The sequence below is a fragment of the Varroa jacobsoni genome, unplaced genomic scaffold (assembly GCF_002532875.2).
Source record: "Varroa jacobsoni isolate VJ856 unplaced genomic scaffold, vjacob_1.0 contig01451, whole genome shotgun sequence".
NCBI classification, from domain to species: Eukaryota; Metazoa; Arthropoda; class Arachnida; order Mesostigmata; family Varroidae; genus Varroa; species Varroa jacobsoni.
The window spans coordinates 47,262-65,714 of record NW_019214637.1 but is presented as its reverse complement, the minus strand read 5'-3'; the positions used below and the strand labels follow the sequence as shown (position 1 = coordinate 65,714).

The 18,453-nt window shown below is 39.4% G+C and overlaps 1 protein-coding gene and 1 long non-coding RNA gene across 3 annotated transcripts in view; one reads left to right on the top strand and one right to left on the bottom strand.

Moving 5' to 3' along the window:
• alpha-Man-IIb (alpha-Mannosidase class II b) overlaps window positions 1–15,243 on the top strand; it is a 21,837-nt gene extending 6,594 nt beyond the window's left edge. For both annotated transcript variants that reach the window (XM_022853175.2, XM_022853174.2), the window contains exons 2-13: window positions 1,725–1,979; window positions 4,370–4,506; window positions 4,863–4,961; window positions 5,965–6,190; window positions 6,626–6,829; window positions 7,080–7,345; window positions 7,469–7,628; window positions 7,920–8,228; window positions 8,335–8,519; window positions 8,641–8,743; window positions 9,058–9,606; window positions 10,331–15,243. In XM_022853175.2, the coding sequence (XP_022708910.1) occupies window positions 1,887–1,979; window positions 4,370–4,506; window positions 4,863–4,961; window positions 5,965–6,190; window positions 6,626–6,829; window positions 7,080–7,345; window positions 7,469–7,628; window positions 7,920–8,228; window positions 8,335–8,519; window positions 8,641–8,743; window positions 9,058–9,606; window positions 10,331–11,842 (3,843 nt within the window). In that variant the 5' untranslated portion in view covers window positions 1,725–1,886 and the 3' untranslated portion in view covers window positions 11,843–15,243. The remainder of the gene's footprint in view (window positions 1–1,724; window positions 1,980–4,369; window positions 4,507–4,862; window positions 4,962–5,964; window positions 6,191–6,625; window positions 6,830–7,079; window positions 7,346–7,468; window positions 7,629–7,919; window positions 8,229–8,334; window positions 8,520–8,640; window positions 8,744–9,057; window positions 9,607–10,330) is intronic.
• On the bottom strand, window positions 12,347–18,453 carry LOC111272033 (uncharacterized). Its single transcript, XR_015315579.1, has 2 exons — window positions 16,724–18,453; window positions 12,347–16,635 (listed from the first exon to the last, which is right to left on the bottom strand). It is a non-coding gene; the product is annotated as an uncharacterized LOC111272033 (long non-coding RNA).

Below are 18,453 nucleotides of genomic sequence, written 5' to 3'. Positions count from 1 at the left end.
TTCATTTAATATAAAACCAATGGTCTTTTTCTTCAAGAGACGGTTATATAACATGCCGCATTATTTTCAGCAGTACAAATCTGAGTTGCATGAAGTATTTTTTAGTAAACACTTATTAGCTTGTAAATACTAAGTATGACACAATTGGTTCATTTTTATCCAAATTGGATTATATATATTTAGAACTAAACTATTTACCATATAGAGAAACAAATATATAAGAACTAAGCAATTCTTCGGAGTTGTATTATAATAGATGTGCTGCCAAAAAATCTACTTGTATGGACAAATAAGGAACAAGATCGGACATCACAAGAGCGTAAGACTATTTTATTTGGGTAGAAGTGGGGTTTCCGCCAAGACCACTATCAATTAATTTTCAAGTTACTTCTTAAGGTTGACTTCAAATCAGCCCGGGTCTTTGTTTAACAGTACCCTAAAACTTCAAAACGTAAGTAGCTAGCACCATCATATCATCAGCCCAGGGTCACCCTCGTCAGCTTTTCTATCTCATTAGACAGACTAATTTCCTGCCTAGAAGCGTGCCTCTTCCGAACCTGACTCAAGAGCATCTTCTGCACCGCCCTTTAAATCCCTTATATTTTTTAGTAGCTTCCTTGTAGCTATCTCCGGCATTATTGACGTTAGAAACATGATGCGGTCAATATATTAGGAATTTTTCGACGATACGAAATATTTCTAGCTTCGTTATTCTAAATCTTCGACAGTATCGTTAACGCAGTTAAGTTCTACACTTCTATCAATGAAAGTCATCCTGTCTTAAATAAACAAGGCCCTTGTACTTCAACTAAAAGCAAACATAGAAGGTACACAATTGTATCTATAGACCATATAGATTGATTTAAGCCTCCAAAGACATAGGTTTTATAATTCTGAAGGGGAAGAGGTTGTTGAACAGAGGGTGTGGTAGCTTACTTACTTTATTTGTCTTCCAGTTTTTGACACGGTGTAGTTCAGGTTTGAACGCGGGCATAGACACCTTTCGTTTCATGTTCATAGAAGCCAGGTTTCTGATGGAATATCAAATGGCGATACCTGACATAACACTGGAAACATAGGAGGCTAAACAAAGATCAATCGGGCAGAGATCAGAAATATTGCTAAATCGTTCAGTTAATATTGTTTGCTTGTACGAAAGCGCACTTAAACAGAGAAAAAGCTTAGCAATTATCTCAATAGTTTATTAGCGCATAATGCTGCAAGAAAATAGTTGTAATGGAAGCAGAAACATAGGGTGCTAGTGCAAGTATTTTCACAGCAGAGACACTTGGCGGGCAATTATTGCTATGATGTTTAATACACGGCAAATCGTACTGTCTTCAGATGTACGTCTCATTTGGTTGGTAAAACCTCACTGTCAGATCTGCTACCAAATAATTAATGTCGTAACCAGATTGCCTGTAAACTTATCTGCTTGTTCTACTGGCATTTCTTTTACCTTCCGTTGATTATAGCCTCTGTTGTATAGAAATCTAGATCCATTCCTACCATCATTATCCAGTTGTTAATGAAATTATCACTGAACTAAAATGGCTTCTTAAATACTATGACAATTACAATATACTGCTATGCTTAGTTCTACTAAAACTGTCTTTATATTCGCGCTTTGTTGACCATGGTTAACTGAGTTTGTTATAGACTGAGTTCGATTTAGCGGAGAATACAGATATAGTTAACGTTCATTTTTTTTCTTATGCTCGCAGGGATGGCTCGGAAGTACCGATGATCGGCTGTATCTTACCAGAATTTGGGAAACCGACAAAGTAAGAGCAAATCCAGAACTAAACAAGGTTAATTGAAAATATCAGCCCTACTGCATTCGCCTGTTCAGACAGGCAGCGCTGAGGTTGCCTGAAGTAGCAGTGATGGCAAAGTTTTTATTGCTGCGGCCGAAGAACCTCTGTGTCTGCCTGATCCTTCTTGCTCTGGCCACACTTGTCCTCATCTTTCAGTATCAGGTACGTTGTTATACTTGTATTGAAAGTCAAATCATTTCTCACAAATAAAAAGAGTAAGTTGTACTGCGTCATTGGATCCTTATCGAAATATACAGACAACAAATGTCTTCCGAGACTATTGGCACCATTGATGTTTGTTTATCTAACATTTAGAGGTGTTTAAAATCTTCAAAATATGAAATAATCACTCATAGAAGCCACTTTTGCCAATGGAATAATTGATCGAGAATGTCGAACTTCAATGATTTTAGCTTAGTTTGCTAAAAGGAAAATGTAATCCGTTTCGTTGTCACGCTAAAATAATACTTTATCTTAATTTTTAAGCCCCTTTGAAAGCAGCGTAGCGTTATGGAAGAAAATTAGATTAATTTGAACACCACCAGTTTCTTCTGCAATTCGTCAAATAATCTATCCAAGACCATATGGCGCACATCTTGGAAAAGTGGTCACAGTTTCTTCAGTTGTTCCCCTACTTCCAGTCCACATTTAATTTACATCTCTATCCACATTTAATCGACAAGGATATGCCGGAAGGAGCTAGCGCTTTTGCCTAATGAACTTTAAACTGAACTAAAGACCTGTTTTACTTGCGCTTAAACTGGGACATCACGGTATGCGCCTTGACATATGTATCCACGAAGAATTATTCGTTTTAAGTTGTGGTAAATTTTTTCACCTATTGATTTTACTATAAAATCTAAAGAAGGCGTAGCTTTTGAGTTTCACTTACTTCAGCGCTCATCTAAGTTAATTTTATTATTTTTCAAAAAAGTGAAAGGGCGAACTTTTTTGAAACACTGAATTGTTAGAGAAAACAATCATCTGTCAATGTTTATTTGCGCCTGAAATACTGAAAAATAAACCTTGTCACAAAAAAGTTCCCTGCCGGAAGTTATTTTTAGCAATGGATTGAAACTGTATATTTATTAAACGATTTAGTGCGTGGCATTTCCATGTACGATTAGAGGTTTATGCATTGGGTGATGGCAACGGTATGAGGTTTTTTAAGCTAGGTGGCTTTAAAATCACATATGTCAAGTAATATTAGTCGCGTTGAGTCGTCGTTCGTATCACGTGGAAAGCGAGATTTGACGGTAATAGATGTCCCGAAATGTCCATTGTTCGAATGGCTTTTTGTCAGATTCGATAGGGCGCTTTTGAATATGAGTAAAATATCTCTGAAAATTCGCTATATTAGACATTGATGTTGCCCATGCCCATGAAAGAGTTTGTGCTCTTTGTGGTCAAGCCACACTATCGGAACGAACGGTCTAAAGGTAGCTCTGTTGTTTCTGTTTTGCAAACTTCAATGTGAAAGATGCTCCTCGTTGTGGTCGATTAACTACGAAAAAAAGTGTATGAAACTATTTTGAAAGTCAATAGACCAACACGTGAATAGTCACGGTATCGCCACGGAGCTAAACCTCTACCGCTGAAAAACTTTGAACGATATGAGGACAGCTGGCTGCAAAGGAACTCGATGTTTGGGTGTTTCATGAATTGACGCGAAGTAATTTCCTCGATCATATTTCTGTTTGCATAAACGTAACGAAATCGAGCCATTTCTAAAGCACGTAATTACGGGTGATGAAAAATAGATCACGTGCGACGGTAGCGTGCTTCACGATCTGGGCAATGCCCGGACTGACGCTAGAGAAGCTATGTTATGTGTTTAGCGAGATTAGAAGTAAGTCGTGCATTACGAGTTGGTGTCACCTAGCAAAACGATTGATTTGAACCTCTACAGCCGATAACTAACAAGATTAGAACAAGCCATAGAACGGAATCGACCGAAGTAGTGGTCAGAAGGGGTCCCGTCTTCCACTACGACAGTGCCAGCCCACATACATTTTACCTACCTGGCGAAATTTGAGAGAACTTGGGTGGGAAATTTTAATGCGTCCGCCGTATAACTGCAACGTTCATCATCAGTGTATCTTCTGTTTGGGTCTCTGCAAAACTCCCAAAATGATGCTACATTAGTTTTGATAAAAAAAAAAGGCAAAAATTGCGCGTCATAATTTTTCGCCACAGATGTTTCACAGTTATGGGCTCGTGATATTGCCAGAAAAATGGTAGGTTATTAGAGCATATTCTGTTATATAAAGATTTTCGAAATATAAAAATGTTTGCTTAGATTATGGCTTGAGGATCGTCAATACTTACTTAAGAACCTAACATTTTGTAGCTTTACTTTTCACTGAGTTTGTCTTACAAAATAACTGTTGTCTTTTGACTTTCGCTTGCATCTAAAGATAAACCCTACTTAAAACTTTTGTTTTACAGTGATGTATATGTATATATATATATATATATTAGGATCAAACATAGTATAACAATAGGATAACACTAAACTTAAATGTATATATGTCTATGTATCATGCATTCAGCAAAATGGTACCCAGGGAACAATAAGGTCTCGGCCAGTCGCACCAATAGAGCGCTTAGCAGTAGACAAGTCGGCTGGTTCAGTGGAACCTGTCTCGCTGACCAATGAAGCTGCGTCCATAGACGACAATGGTAAACGGTAAGGCCTGTGTAAATCGATGAAAATTGGGATAACGGGACATGATCCTTTAGATTTACTTATCGACGTGCTCTTCACGCAATGCGTTTGATCTGTATGTTTTTGCTGGACATTTGGACGTGATCATCAAAAGCATGTCTGAAATATCATATAAAGCAACTCACCACATAATTACAACGGTTTTTCCTTTACTATATCTAGTTAAGTGATATTGAAACGATGCGAAATATAAAGTTCACGCTTGAAGTGTGATCAATATTATTATGAAGAAATTAGCGGCTTTTCTCGATGCGTTAGTAGACAAGTCGGTGTTAATTAAACAGCGCGAAACTGATGATTCTGTTATGTATAACTAGAAAAAAGGAGCAACAGAACTTGATTCTGGAAGCACCGTTGAAGAGAGAAGAGACACCTCACAGGAGCAGTAATGGAGACAGACAGCAGCCAGCCACGAGGTGAGTTTTTGTAGAGAGGTATGGTTTAAAAGGGAAAATTTAGTACCTGTGTTGAAGCATATCATAATTCGGTTTATGCCGAAGGGCTTATCTGGAACACGAGAAACATCCCACACGAGGTCAGAGTAATAGCTTACGATGAGATCCGCTATATGCCGCTTATCGAGGTACACCTTGTAATTCCTTCGTTATTTGATAAATTCATCCACCATTAAAATATTCATTTATTAGGTATTTTTGCCAAGAAAAACCCGTACATGCTATCAGCAGTTCGTGCGTAATATATCATGTAATGCTTTTTTATTGGCTCCATATCTTGAGTACCTAATACCTTAAATAAATAAATAAAATCAATAGTAATAACAATGGAATTGCAACAGTAAAGTCAAGCTAGGCAATATAAGTAGTTTAGTAAAGCTAGTTGATATATTGAAGTATTCGCGTAAGGAAGTTCACAAATTTCATTGATATGTTTCTTTTATTATAAACTGTTTGATTCGAGATGCAACTTAAGAAGATTGTTATAGGAGACTCACAGTTCACCCGTAATCGCATATTTATGCTAGCCACAGTACCGTAGGAACAGAAAGACTGCAATAAGGATGCGCAGTCGCAGCGATAGTTTGAATTAAAAAAGGCTAGAACACCATAAGGAAAACGCCTTTTTTTTTTACAGATTTTAACAGAAAACATTTTTGTTAATAGTTGCATAGTTATACGTTAAGAACAATAGGATACATGATGTTAATAACCAATAAGATACATGATAACAAGCCCCAGTATTCTTTTTAGACTTATTTATTAATATACTTTAGGTACCTATAATCGAGAGCAGTACATATGTTTAGTCTTGTATCAACTAAAATGATTTATGCGGTATTACAAACATATCGCTATCCGACTGCTAGTTAGAAAATAGTCACCAAGTCTTTAGACGCAACGAGTTGGCGGTCGATCGATTTCGCAGAGAACCGATTTTTTTATCTGGGATTTCCGTTCGCAGTTTCAGGTCATGGCTGTTTCAACGAAACAGAGAGGGTGTTGGCAATGGTGAGAAGTTAAATACCTGCCCGGTGACACTGGATAAAAGCTCCGTCGACATTGATACAACAGAAGTTTTCGCTACCAAATTAGACTTCGCGAATGTCGATTCGACCTACTGGAGCGCCAACTGGGAACGACGGTGGAACGAACGGAGACTCGACGTCAACAATACATCACCGCTTAAGGTGTATATAGCTATAGTTAAACCCTAAATAAAATTATACAGTCAAATCCAAAACCCAACGCACCAAAGCACCCTGACTCTGCAATGCTTAGCGGCGTATTTCCGGCAGTAACTAATGTGCCTAAATATACTAAATACATGAATCAATGTCTTTACAAATTAAGTTGATAACTGAATATAATCTAATAATTATACGATGACTAAGTGCGGCCTCATAAAATAGCCTTCATGGACAGCTAAGTAAAACACTATCTGAAGCCAAAAGCTATCTCTATATAGGCCGATTTCTATGTTGACTGCACATCCAGCAACAAGTTCGGAGATCACGGAAAGCTGCTAATTTGATGGGTAGGTATACCACGTAAACGAAATACCTTTTCCACGACATCGCTTGCCATAGGCATCAAATTGAATGACCTTGTTTCACTTATTTCAGGTGTTTGTCCTGCCCCATTCGCACAATGATCCCGGTTGGCTTAAAACATTTGATATGTACTTTCAACAGCAGACATCACATATCCTCAACAATTCTGTCAACTTCCTCGACAATCACAGGGACTTTCGTTTCGTCTGGTCAGAGATGTCGTTCTTTGCTCGCTGGTGGCAAACGTTGGACAGACATCCGCATTTACGACAAAAGGTAATACGTAGAATTCCTTATATCCTCATTCTGTTTTTTTACCTTACTATCGCATTTATTTTACAGGTACGCAATTGTGTCACTCTTCGTTTAAGGTTACCTCGTTAAGAGGTGGTTAATTCAAATATATCTCTTTACAACGTTACTTTTTTCATAGCATTAATTTAAGCCGATGAAGTCGCTCTCTGTCAAGCTGCAATTTACCTTCGCAGTAACCGTGTACTTTGTGGTATTATATTGTTTATTGCAGGTAATAGAGCTAGTGTATGGAGGACAGCTAGAAATTCTCACTGGTGGATGGGTGATGACCGATGAGGCTGGCGTGCACTTGTATTCAATGTTTGATCAACTCATCGAGGGACATCAGTGGATTAAACATCATCTCGGAGACAAGGCACTTCCGCGGAACGGATGGTCAATAGACCCATTTGGTCATGGCAATGCTGTTCCCTATTTACTACGCCGTTCTGGAATTCATAACACATTTATCCAGCGTACACACTACGCTTGGAAAAGGTTTTTACCATTCTGTCTTTCACATTGTTGCTATGTAATAAATAAGCTTTTCCCAAAGGTGGCTTATGTGACACTGCGTGAGTCATTTTATGTATTTCTTGTTCCCACGTACGCTAATTCCAGGTGGCTGGCCGATAGGCAGCAACTAGAATTCATATGGCAGACAAGTTTTACCCGTTCGGATAGCCGATCTAATAGAAGCAAATTAAAAGACCAAATCGTGTGTCATATGGCACCCTTCGATCTCTACTCGATCAAACATACATGCGGACCCGATACAAGCGTAAGTATTTATAGCGTCATACGTAAATTAGGCACGGACAGTTGCATAGCGTTTGACTGTACCAAAAGAAAAGATTATTGATCTTTGATTGACCTTTCAGCCTGAAGTGTCACAGCTTGTTGCTTTTTAGTCCTTCTGGAAAAGTGTACCTATTTCGCCGCAATACGTGCAGTTTCATAAAAATTATTCACCATCGGAAATCTCATAGGAAATTAGTAGTTGCGGTCATACTTGCCTATGCGAATAGGTTGTTGTTTTTATAGGGGAAATAAATATTTGCTCACATTTCAGGTATGCCTTCGATATGATTTCCGGCGTATGCTTGGCGAACATTCTGAGTCACGCTCTGAGCCCGTGTCGGCGGCGAACATCCATCAGCTTGCCGTCGACTTGATCGAGCAATACTCAAAACTGGGCTCCCTCTACACACACAACATCGCGCTCGTGCTGCTCGGAGATGACTTTCGTTATGACAGACGACAAGAGTGGGAACAGCAGTACAACAATTACCGACAGTTGTTTAATTATATAAATGAAAATCCGAAGATTTTCAGCAGCGCTCACATTGAATTTGGATCGCTGGCCGACTACTGGAATGCGGTAGGAGTCGATGCATAAAATAGGAGTGGACTATCGGCAACACAAAAATGACAGGCGTCATAGCAAATACAGCATAGTAAATTGTGCTTATGTTGAATTGTTACAGGTACACCGTCGGCAAAAAACCTTTCCCACTTTGTCCGGTGATTTTATGCCATACGGAGATATCTACACCGAAGGTCAAGCGAACTATTGGACGGGTTATTTTACAACCCGACCGTTTGCGAAACAATTAGCACGGGAACTGCAGCACTACCTTCGAACCGCAGAGATCATCTACTCGCTTGGCAGGTATGTGCTCTGTATGCATTTCTTTGCAAAAGACAACTGCTGCACAGCAAATATAGTTACACTCGTCTACCCTTCCAGTTGGAGAATTGTCACAATGTATTGCACAATATCCGTATTGCAGGCACCATCTTTTAGGAACTGGCGGCCACGAGCAATTACGATCTCGCATTGACGCCGACTACATGCTTCTAAATAATGCGCGACAACAGATGGGCATTTTCCAGGTATTTTGAGAGCTGCTTGGGGAGTGTCTGAGGGCACTTGGCATTTGATGTACAACGGCAGTAGCTAAAGGTCTTGCCAAGTTACGTGCGTGGCTATGTTAAGCAACTCCAGTAACACTTTCTCTTAAGAATGTGTGCGTGCATATATCAGCCTTTCTTAATATATACTTGTGCCGTAGAAAGGAAGCTATGTACACTTTGTTCATCAAAACCGGATGACAGGATCGAGTGATGAATTCCTAGTAAGTTCACCAACTTCTAGCATGGTCCTTTATTCATCGTTTTACCTTTTTACCTTTGTTTTTAAATTGCAGCATCATGATGCAGTGACAGGTACCTCGAAGGCTCACGTTATGAGAGACTATCGCCAACGGTTATTCCAAGGCATAGAGGACACCCAATCGGTAATCGCTCACGTTATGCAGTACATACAATCGAAGGCCAAGCCTGTATATCAGCCTTACTCAGGACAAGACACATACAATGACCGTTACCACCAGCAAGGCCAGATGCCCTTTACAACATACTTGCAACTGTCCGAAAAGAGAACTTCACTTGACGCTCTTCCCGTACGTATACCTTTGAACCTTAACGCCCATTTTTGGAACGCAGACAGTTCGGACTACCCAGCAAAGGCGCGGCGACCTGCGAAAGTAGTCGTATTTAACAGTCATGCGTTTGTCGTTCAAGAAGCGATTCGTATACATGTAACGGATTCGGTGCAAAAGGTGCTTGGGCCTGAAGGGCATGAGCTGGAGTTCCAGTTAAATCCTGTCTGGGGGTACTCTGCCGAACTGCCTACCGGTCTTTACGAACTCTTGTTTATCGCTAAATTAGCGCCTCTTTCAACAACAACGTTCGAGGTAAATGGCACGTCGCTCACAATAATGCTAACTTCCGTGTTATTGTTGTTGTGGCAACGCAAATCCATCAAGTTTTTTTTTATGTCAGTTATTCAGAAAACCTTAAATAATAAAAAAAAACCTTAATAGGAAAATTTCCATTTATCAATAAGCTACAGAAGAAAAGGTTCTAGGTAGCAGAGAGACGTTTTAAAAAAGCTTACCTATAGTATCATCATGGTTATCTACTCGCGCTCAGTTAGTTTAAATCCCAGTTTACTTTGTAGCCTTCCGCGTGCAAGAAAATGGAAAACAAAAATCAGCATTTTCTCCATGTATTACTTTCTTTTGAAAACACATTAACGCATATTGCACTTGTAGGACATATTAGTAACCAAGTGCACACTTCAGAAGTGGTGCATTTTCCTAAAAAAGAGACTTTAAAGTTTGAGTTCGAAGCAGATCAGAATGAACGGAGCTCTTTAGACAAGGATAGTTCTGCATATTTGCTATGCAGACGTTAATGCAGGCCAAAGGGTCTCGTCTGCCCAAAATTATTGCTTCATTCATTGCCTGTAAAACATAATAAGTAAACACTCAACTGTTTAGATAGTATAAAATGTCGCACATCAAACGAAAGCCACTGCTTTGCAATAGGAACATAAGCATCCCTCTGTACAATATTGAAAGAGCTGTGATTTAAGAGCCGGGCTACTTAATTAGCTTTACTGATGATTACTTTCAGGTGATTGGGCAAACATTGGGTGAAAGGTCTGCTACGCCAGCGACCAGTATAAAGGTGTTCATGTCAGATTCGTGGGAGTCGAATTCGCCACCTGTAGCAAAGCCCACCCTGTCGAATGGGCATGTTTTCAACTTCGAAACAAGCAACGATGAAGATATCACAATGATTAACGAGAATGTTCATGTGGTATTTAGTCGATCAACGGGCCTTCTCAAAAGCATCAATGGTCGAGACGTATCGATGGCGTTTGGAGCATACCGGTCAGCTGACTTCCACAGTGGGGCGTACCTTTTCCGTCCTGACTTGAAGGAACCGCGACAAAATGTTACAGGACGATTTCCCGTTATTCGACTGGTACGCGGCCCACTTATGAGTGAAGTAATCGTTGTTTACCCGAACACAGTGATGCAACGCTATCGAGTGTACCACAAAAAGAGTTCCGTAGGCGCCGCCCTGACCGCAGGCATTGAACTTGAGACTAGTTTCGATCTCTCTGTCCGACGCGAGTATTTTGAAATGTACATGACACTGCAGTCAGATCTTTCATCCGGTCAAGAATTCTTTACCGATTCGGGGGGCTTTGAGACTCTGCGTCGACTTCGCAATGACCTGTTGTCCGTTGAGGCAAATTACTATCCAATGACGGAAGCCGTTTTTATTCAGGACGAAGGTTCTCGACTCACACTGCTCGCCGATCATGCGCACGGAGTCACCTCGACTAAGCCAGGTCGCCTTGAAATTATGCTCGACCGCAAGTTACGCTTCGACGATGCTCGAGGCCTCTCTGAGGGTGTGTCGGACAACCTTCACACACGGTCACGATTTTGGTTGCTCATGGAGACCCGAAAACAAGATCAACAACCTTCAGTAAATAAGTCCGCCTCAAATAAACGTGAAGTGCCTCTGCTGAGCCGCACCGCTCACCGCCTCGCTATCATGTTAAACTTCCCGCCGGTTGTAATGCAGAGTCGACCAAATGCACTTCCACGTGACCTTCACACCGAGGTGAGTTTCCTGTTGGAGCCTGCGGACTGCGATACGTACTTGCTTGCAATGCGCACCCTTCCATCGGAAGTAAATAATGGAGCTAGCTACCACCTGCCATCGTTAGATCGAACTCTGTTAGTACTGCATAATCGCGCTCCAGACTGCTCTATTAGGACTTCGCCAGATTTTCGGAACTGTGAGATGTCAATGGCAGGCACAGCAAAAAGGCGCCGAGGTTTAGCCTTTACTAATGTTACCGTTTTATCAATTCGTAAAACTAGTCTCACAGGAACCATGGATGGAGAGTATATTTTGCCCGAAGATATTCAAGTGGAACCGCATGAACTTGAGAGTTTCATCGTAAGTTTTGCCAGTTCCGCTAATAAGAACAACAGTAGTAAAAACGATAGGGAGAGCATCATTGATTTCGAGACACAAACAACAGGACCATTGTTGTCTGGCTACAAGCAATTTAAGTCAGCTGGTGTAAATACAACGCTTATAGGAAAGAGGGAGTCAAAGTAGGTATAGCTTCAGTTCAACATATAAAATGAAATCAGGGTGGAATATTTTTAGGGGAACATCCCCGAATTTGCTTCCTATTGTAAGATCAGATCTATTATAACCGTGGTCTCTTGTAATCTATATAGAATTCGTATGTTAATTTAAGTCGTGTTTAAGGTTTAAAACAACCCGCAGTAGTCAAAAATAGAACATGTATTGAACACAGAGTAGTCTAGAAACTAAGGGAATAAGGCCCTATTAATAGGTGACACCACAGTAACTACATACATAGGATTAGATCATATTGACTATACAATATGATTTGATGTTTGCGATATCGTTGTGTGTGTAACCAAGGTGTATATAATGGATCATTACTAGGTCCACCCAACGGGAAATAAGACTTCGAACTTTTTAGGTTCTTTCAATTCTGGATCTCTGTGGTTAGTGCAACTAAATATTCCTACACACATATCAGAGATCTATCTTACTATACGGATGTATTGATTATAGCACGTCTTATCGTTTTTGGCAGGATGTGTTTAAATGCTCGTACTTCAGTAGCGAAATCTATGTGGTACGTGTAGAAATACAGGTTGTACCGAGAATTTGCAGTTTTATACCATAAGGAAATAATGAATATTCGGCAAGATCCTCCTTTTGAGCTCGTCATGAACTACTTGGCATCAATTGAAATGTTTTTCCGCTATTTTACCTTCTGTTAGCTGGACTAGATCAACTTACATATTATTGGTCTGTACTAGAAAAAATATCTAACTCTGACAAATATACGAAATATCAGGAAGGTAGGGTGATAAAAATGATCTACTCTAACCTCGGCCAAAAGCTGCGTAGCTAAATTCCAATTGTGATCTTTTAAAATATTAAAGGATTTTGCTTCAAGTTTAACAACTTGATGATTCAATGCCATTCGATACAGGAACTTGCTTACATAATTTATAGTTGATTCGCTCCAAAGGTGCCTATTAGGAGAAAGCACAATGCGACGCTTTACTTGCCTATCTGGCCATAACTTCCGAAACGCATGTTACTTATATTTTAGTGGATTTATCGATAACCCTGAAGGTTAACTATTCGGTTCTAGCAAGTATTTGTGCAGATCGAATCGCCGGTAAGCAATCCAGGGCTTTCGTTTAGCAAGTAACAAAGAACAGGTTGTCTACGCATGAGCGGAGCCAAACTGATCTATAAGAGTAACTAAAAGCCGGAGAACGTACATTCGACTAACGAATATTTAAAGCAACGCTTCTAAAATCGAATTAAATTGCCTTTTTCAAAGACTGATTTGTAGGACGGATGCAAGATGAGTAACAGGGGTCCGCCAAGTCTCATCTGTTAGTCTTAACTCGTCCACAATATTAAGGCAGCCATATTGCTATCTCATGATCGTACGAGTAGGGACGCGTTATGTGCAAACCCAAATAGCGATTTCAACGTTTGCAGATAACGTATTTTGCGTCAGTTCGATTCGACATAGGTCAGGAACGATTAGACCATTGGTGCGTCGGGAAGTTAGTTCAGCTGAGTTAAAAAGTTGAAGTTGATCACAGCGTGCTCATAGATCAACCAGCAACTAATGTTGTAAGAGCATCACCACGACAGACGACTACTCTATGATTGAGCTTTTCATGTTTAGGAAACGTTGTTAATACTTAAACTAGCGACACCGATGTATAACGATTATAATCATTCCCAATTTTGTGATGCGTCAACAATATAAAAACAAACGGTTCTACCACTAATTTAAGTGAAGAACAATTACGCCGACACGATTTTACCTATTGAAGACACACACACACATATATATATATATAACAACATTGTACATAAGCAGCACAAGAACTAACAACATTGCATTTGCGTTCGGCCAACTACTAGCAGTGATGTGTTTGTGAACTGCGGCTGAATATTGGTAATCTCGAACGGTCTAGCATGATATATTCAATGTGATAACAAATAGCTATAACTGTACAAATTACACGCATATTTCATGACAATAATAATTCTATTTTATTACAGTTACGATGAATTACGAAGAGTGAAGAAAAAAAAACAGACGGTCTAAAAAAGATAAAATTTCAAAACGCATTTTATACGTTTGAAATATTTACCTTTTTGTTTATTCATCAGGTTATTTTGCTTGTTGCATATCACCTAGTTTTATTAGTACATGCGTATCTTTTTTGCGAATTCTTACTCGTGCGTTATAATCTGTCTATATTTTGGTCCCGTCTCAATGTTGATAGTCACCTAGCAGGTCGCCAAAAAATTCAAACACGATGTACTACGAAAATGAAGCTTACCTTGGCACAGTGACCCCTTCTAGAAGGGTTCTTGTCAATATTTCTACCCGTTTTCAAAAAGGATGGTTTACAATTTTTGATGACACGATTAAAAGATGGCGTCTGTATATGGATAGAATAGAAAAACACGAGCTGTGGAACAATGTTTCCAGAACACAAATGAACACTAATGTAATTCGTCTGCGTTGATCCGCGTATCAGAAGCTGTTACTTCACGTCTATAGCTTTGAAGGTATAGAATAATTGGGAGAAGCTTTAAACTAAACACGAATAATGTCAGATGCTGGCAGCAAGTACGTTTATAGAACGAAGTAAATGATCCTTATTATGTAGGGGGTTAAGGGTGAATATTAGAAAAACGACTTCCAGCTATAAATTCTATACACAGCGGCTTTATTGCAGTTCGATTGACAGATCTTTGCAAGGGAAGTTTAGTTCTTTTACTTGGTAAGATCTCGCAACAAGTGTTCTAAAAAAGATTCTAGAAGAAGTTGTCGCAGCAGTCTGTTCGTCTATGCTTAATCGAGAGTAACGCGATCGCTCAGCTTCTGCGAACACGAGACTGGAACCAATTTGTCGCTACGACAGACGACCACAGCAGCGAACATAGATTTGTTTTGTTCACTCAAGGTATACTGGGATGCACTTTATTATAGTGTTCTTTAACTTCCCGAAACTGTATTTCCTAATAGTCGTATAACGGGACCCAAGTGTAACACTCGTTCTTACTGATGTTAATAACACAAAAAAAAAAGATGTTCGTGGTACTGAACCGCTATTCGGCCTACTTCGGCGGTCGTTCTTAAAAGAGAATCTCTTTTTTTATTTTTCCTTTGAGTTCTATTGAAAAGTTGTGAAGACATTCGGCCAGGAAGCCTTCAGCGAGGCCACAGTATAATAATGGCGCAATCGAATTAGGAGATCGAAGGGCACAAAGCAGGCAACTGTATTTTAGGATCTCAACCGGAGAACTAAGTTGCTGTGATCACTGAAACCTATTGTCTAGAGGTTCCAGGCGGATCTTTCGCAGATTCCAGTTGCCGAAATGTCGTTCCACGCGTATTTCCATGTGTTGTACAATAAAGCCATTGTTCGATATTCTTCTTCGTCTTCAACATTTTCATTCTAACATGATGACACATCCTTCGAGGAATCCTACATTACGTAGAGCCGATAGGAAACGTGTTTTCTATGCCGTTGTGTTTCGATGGTCATAGCAACTTATTCACTCGTTTCTCCGTTCAAGGACCTAAGGTCCAATTAGCCCCTTTGTTGTGTAATTTTCATGCTTGATATGTTTGCACCAATAATCGTAAATAACTGTCGTTTTGTTAAAAGCATCTTTTTCCAACAATTAGTTGATATTCACCGAAAGCTGAATGGTATAGCAGGTTTGATCAAACCTTGTTTTTGGGCTTTAACGCACGATCCTGCATCTTTGTTGTACCTTAGAACTCACAAATATTTTCATAAACAGACAATAAATGATTAAAATATTATTGGTCAGCAGCCGGTTTACGAATAACGGTCCATTCCTTTGCAAATAGCTTAAGGCTAATATGGGTCAAGGTTATCGAGTCATTCTAATTTTCGAGAAAATATATTCATATAGATATAGCGTTGTTTTAGGAACATCGAGACTTTAAAGAAATAAAATCCTTTAAAGGCCAGAATAAAGGCCTTAAAATCCGTTTAGGCCGGAAAGTGTTCATTGTGCAGCTGCATGCTTGCCACTTACCAATTTTTGCCGTCAAAGCAGAGTGCGTCAGTTCAAAAGAGCAAGATTTTTCTTTAGCTAATTTTTATACGCAGCTTTTGCATAATCTGTTTGTAACTTTAGTCATGAACAAGACATACAGATAGATATGTTGAGAAGTATCGCATAACTTAGATTTTTCTTATTTCGTTTAGGTTCTAAGAAAAGATGGTAAACTTAAATTATTATTAAACTAGACGCTAGTCGTTGTTTTCGTTTGGTCTGTGTATCTTCTAAGCACCTTTCAGCGAAATAAAAACTTACATTCCTAATTTTGTTTTTATTTGGTAATTACTCCCGTATTATGAACAACTGAACAGAACATTCATATGACATTTGTACATCATCATACGAAAGTAATCTATTTTAGACTGTTCTATAAAGTAAAGTTTACCTTAACTACTTGCGTAAAACATGCCTTAGACCTTTTTTCAGAGGCCATATACAATCGAGCTAGATTGGTCGTTTTTCGTTCTCATTGAGCATAATATTAATAAGGAACGTCTTGTGACAGATGTCGGTTTTTCAATTCATATCCACGTTTTATATCTTATCATTGAAGCCACTGGCGCAGAGGGACCAACTCGAAAGGATGCGGTCCGCCATATAAAAACCTTGAGTATAATCGGAGTAGTATAATTCTGGAACCTTTCACATATAGAAGCGTGTTCTCTCTGTACTCTACTTCTGAAAGAGTTCGCGTCAAATGTCAAAAGGAGAGCCGTGACCTGAAACTGTGACAGCGCGTTTCAGTGACTGTATATTGATAAGCAGACTTCATTTTAGTGCAGCGCAGAAATCAGACTGGGGTCTCCATATTACCTGTTCAGTGGGCTCAATCTCAGGCATAGACGGGATGAGATTCTACCAGCTCCGAGTCAAGTTGCTCAGAGTGACCGCTCTACGAATCGGGTTATCTAGACAAGCGGTGTACATTGCCTTACGATGCTTAAATCGACGTGAAGCTCTGTGTTCAAATTACGTGGAGTTAGAAATTTTTAGATTTTGTGCCTATCAAATGTATAGCGTAACTGACCGCATGATTTCGAATCTGTGCTCAGACTATGCTGTGATGCAGGCTATTAGGCTTTATGCTGGGAAAGAGGGCTACATGAACCAACGGCAAAACAAACGCGAGGCAAATTAGCGGATGCATCTATTATCTCCCTATAAACTTGAGACTAATACTTACAGCATATTTTCTCTGAATCAAACTCTCGATATTTGTCGTTCCATCGCAACCGGTGCTTCCCAACGTCATTTTTTCTTGTTCTTGTAATACACTTCGATTGAATTCAAGAGCCCCTAGCGAATCCCCGGGGTTAAAATACTGTCATATAAAAGTTATACATCATTTTAAAATTTAAAACCCCCACTACAATTTCTCACTATTACCGGCTGGTCAGGTTAGAGATGACCAAAAGGTGTTCTACGCGGAACCGCTTTCTCATTATCACATCCAGACTTGATGTAGGAGAGTGCTAAATACTCCACTCCTATTGAAATAGTTATCAGTTTTCTGTTATAGCTGCTAGATTAAGCCCTGATCCTGACTCTACCGTGTCCGGTAAAGGCAGCATTCTTTTTTAATTTTCAACTTCTTTCCGACGGATATGATCAAACTATGTAAATACCTTAAAACTGAGTGCAAAAACTTCTCCGCTTTTGTGCTTATTCAACGTCTAACAGAGCTAAAACAACACTTCCTGGCTCTAGTTTCGGACTTATGCAAGGCATCCCGATAGCGTTGAAAACCCGCCAGTTGGCTTTGAACAAAGGAATCAAGCCTGACGGATACGAAAGGATTTTTAGACATGCAAGAAAAGAGGTCTAAACTGTGAAACGTATGATTATTATTACACAGTTTTAACGCGACTGAGCGGTAGCAGATGACACTGGCGAGATCAGGACACTCCGCCATATTAGCGTGGTAAAGTTGCAATGGATCGTATACTATAATATAACCTAAAAGTAAGTTAACGGCTAGGGCTATATAAGCACAGAAGGAGTGGCTGTGAAAAACTTGCTCTGGCCGCTCACCAACACGGCTAAGTTAAATAAGTATATATAAAGGATAAAAACACTTAAATGTCCTGCGGTGCAGTGCTATCTTTGCGAAAACCGGTATTTGGTTCTCACATTTCACTGCAATAATCAGGGCTTCTATAAGTTGAATGGATTATATGTAATGGAAATTTTCACCACACTTTCATTAGTTCGAGGGTACTATCTGAAATAAAAATAATAATCTAGGAACGAACGCGTGAATTAATATTCAGTGATGCTTTCTCCTTATATGTACCAATTGGGGAAGTTATTCTGTTGTGTTACGAGCGTTCTGATTGTGTTTATTCTTCCTATACTATACATCGAGTAATAATGGCCATTATAGCTATCCTGAACTGATAGACGTTTCGTAAGTTCCGATTCACCCTCTCATTAATAGCTGATTTTTTATTTACAAAAGTTTTCGTAAAATGACAGGAAATAAAATGAGCATGATGAACCATAATTTTCAACATATATTGCAATGTGATTAAAAAAATGTTCGT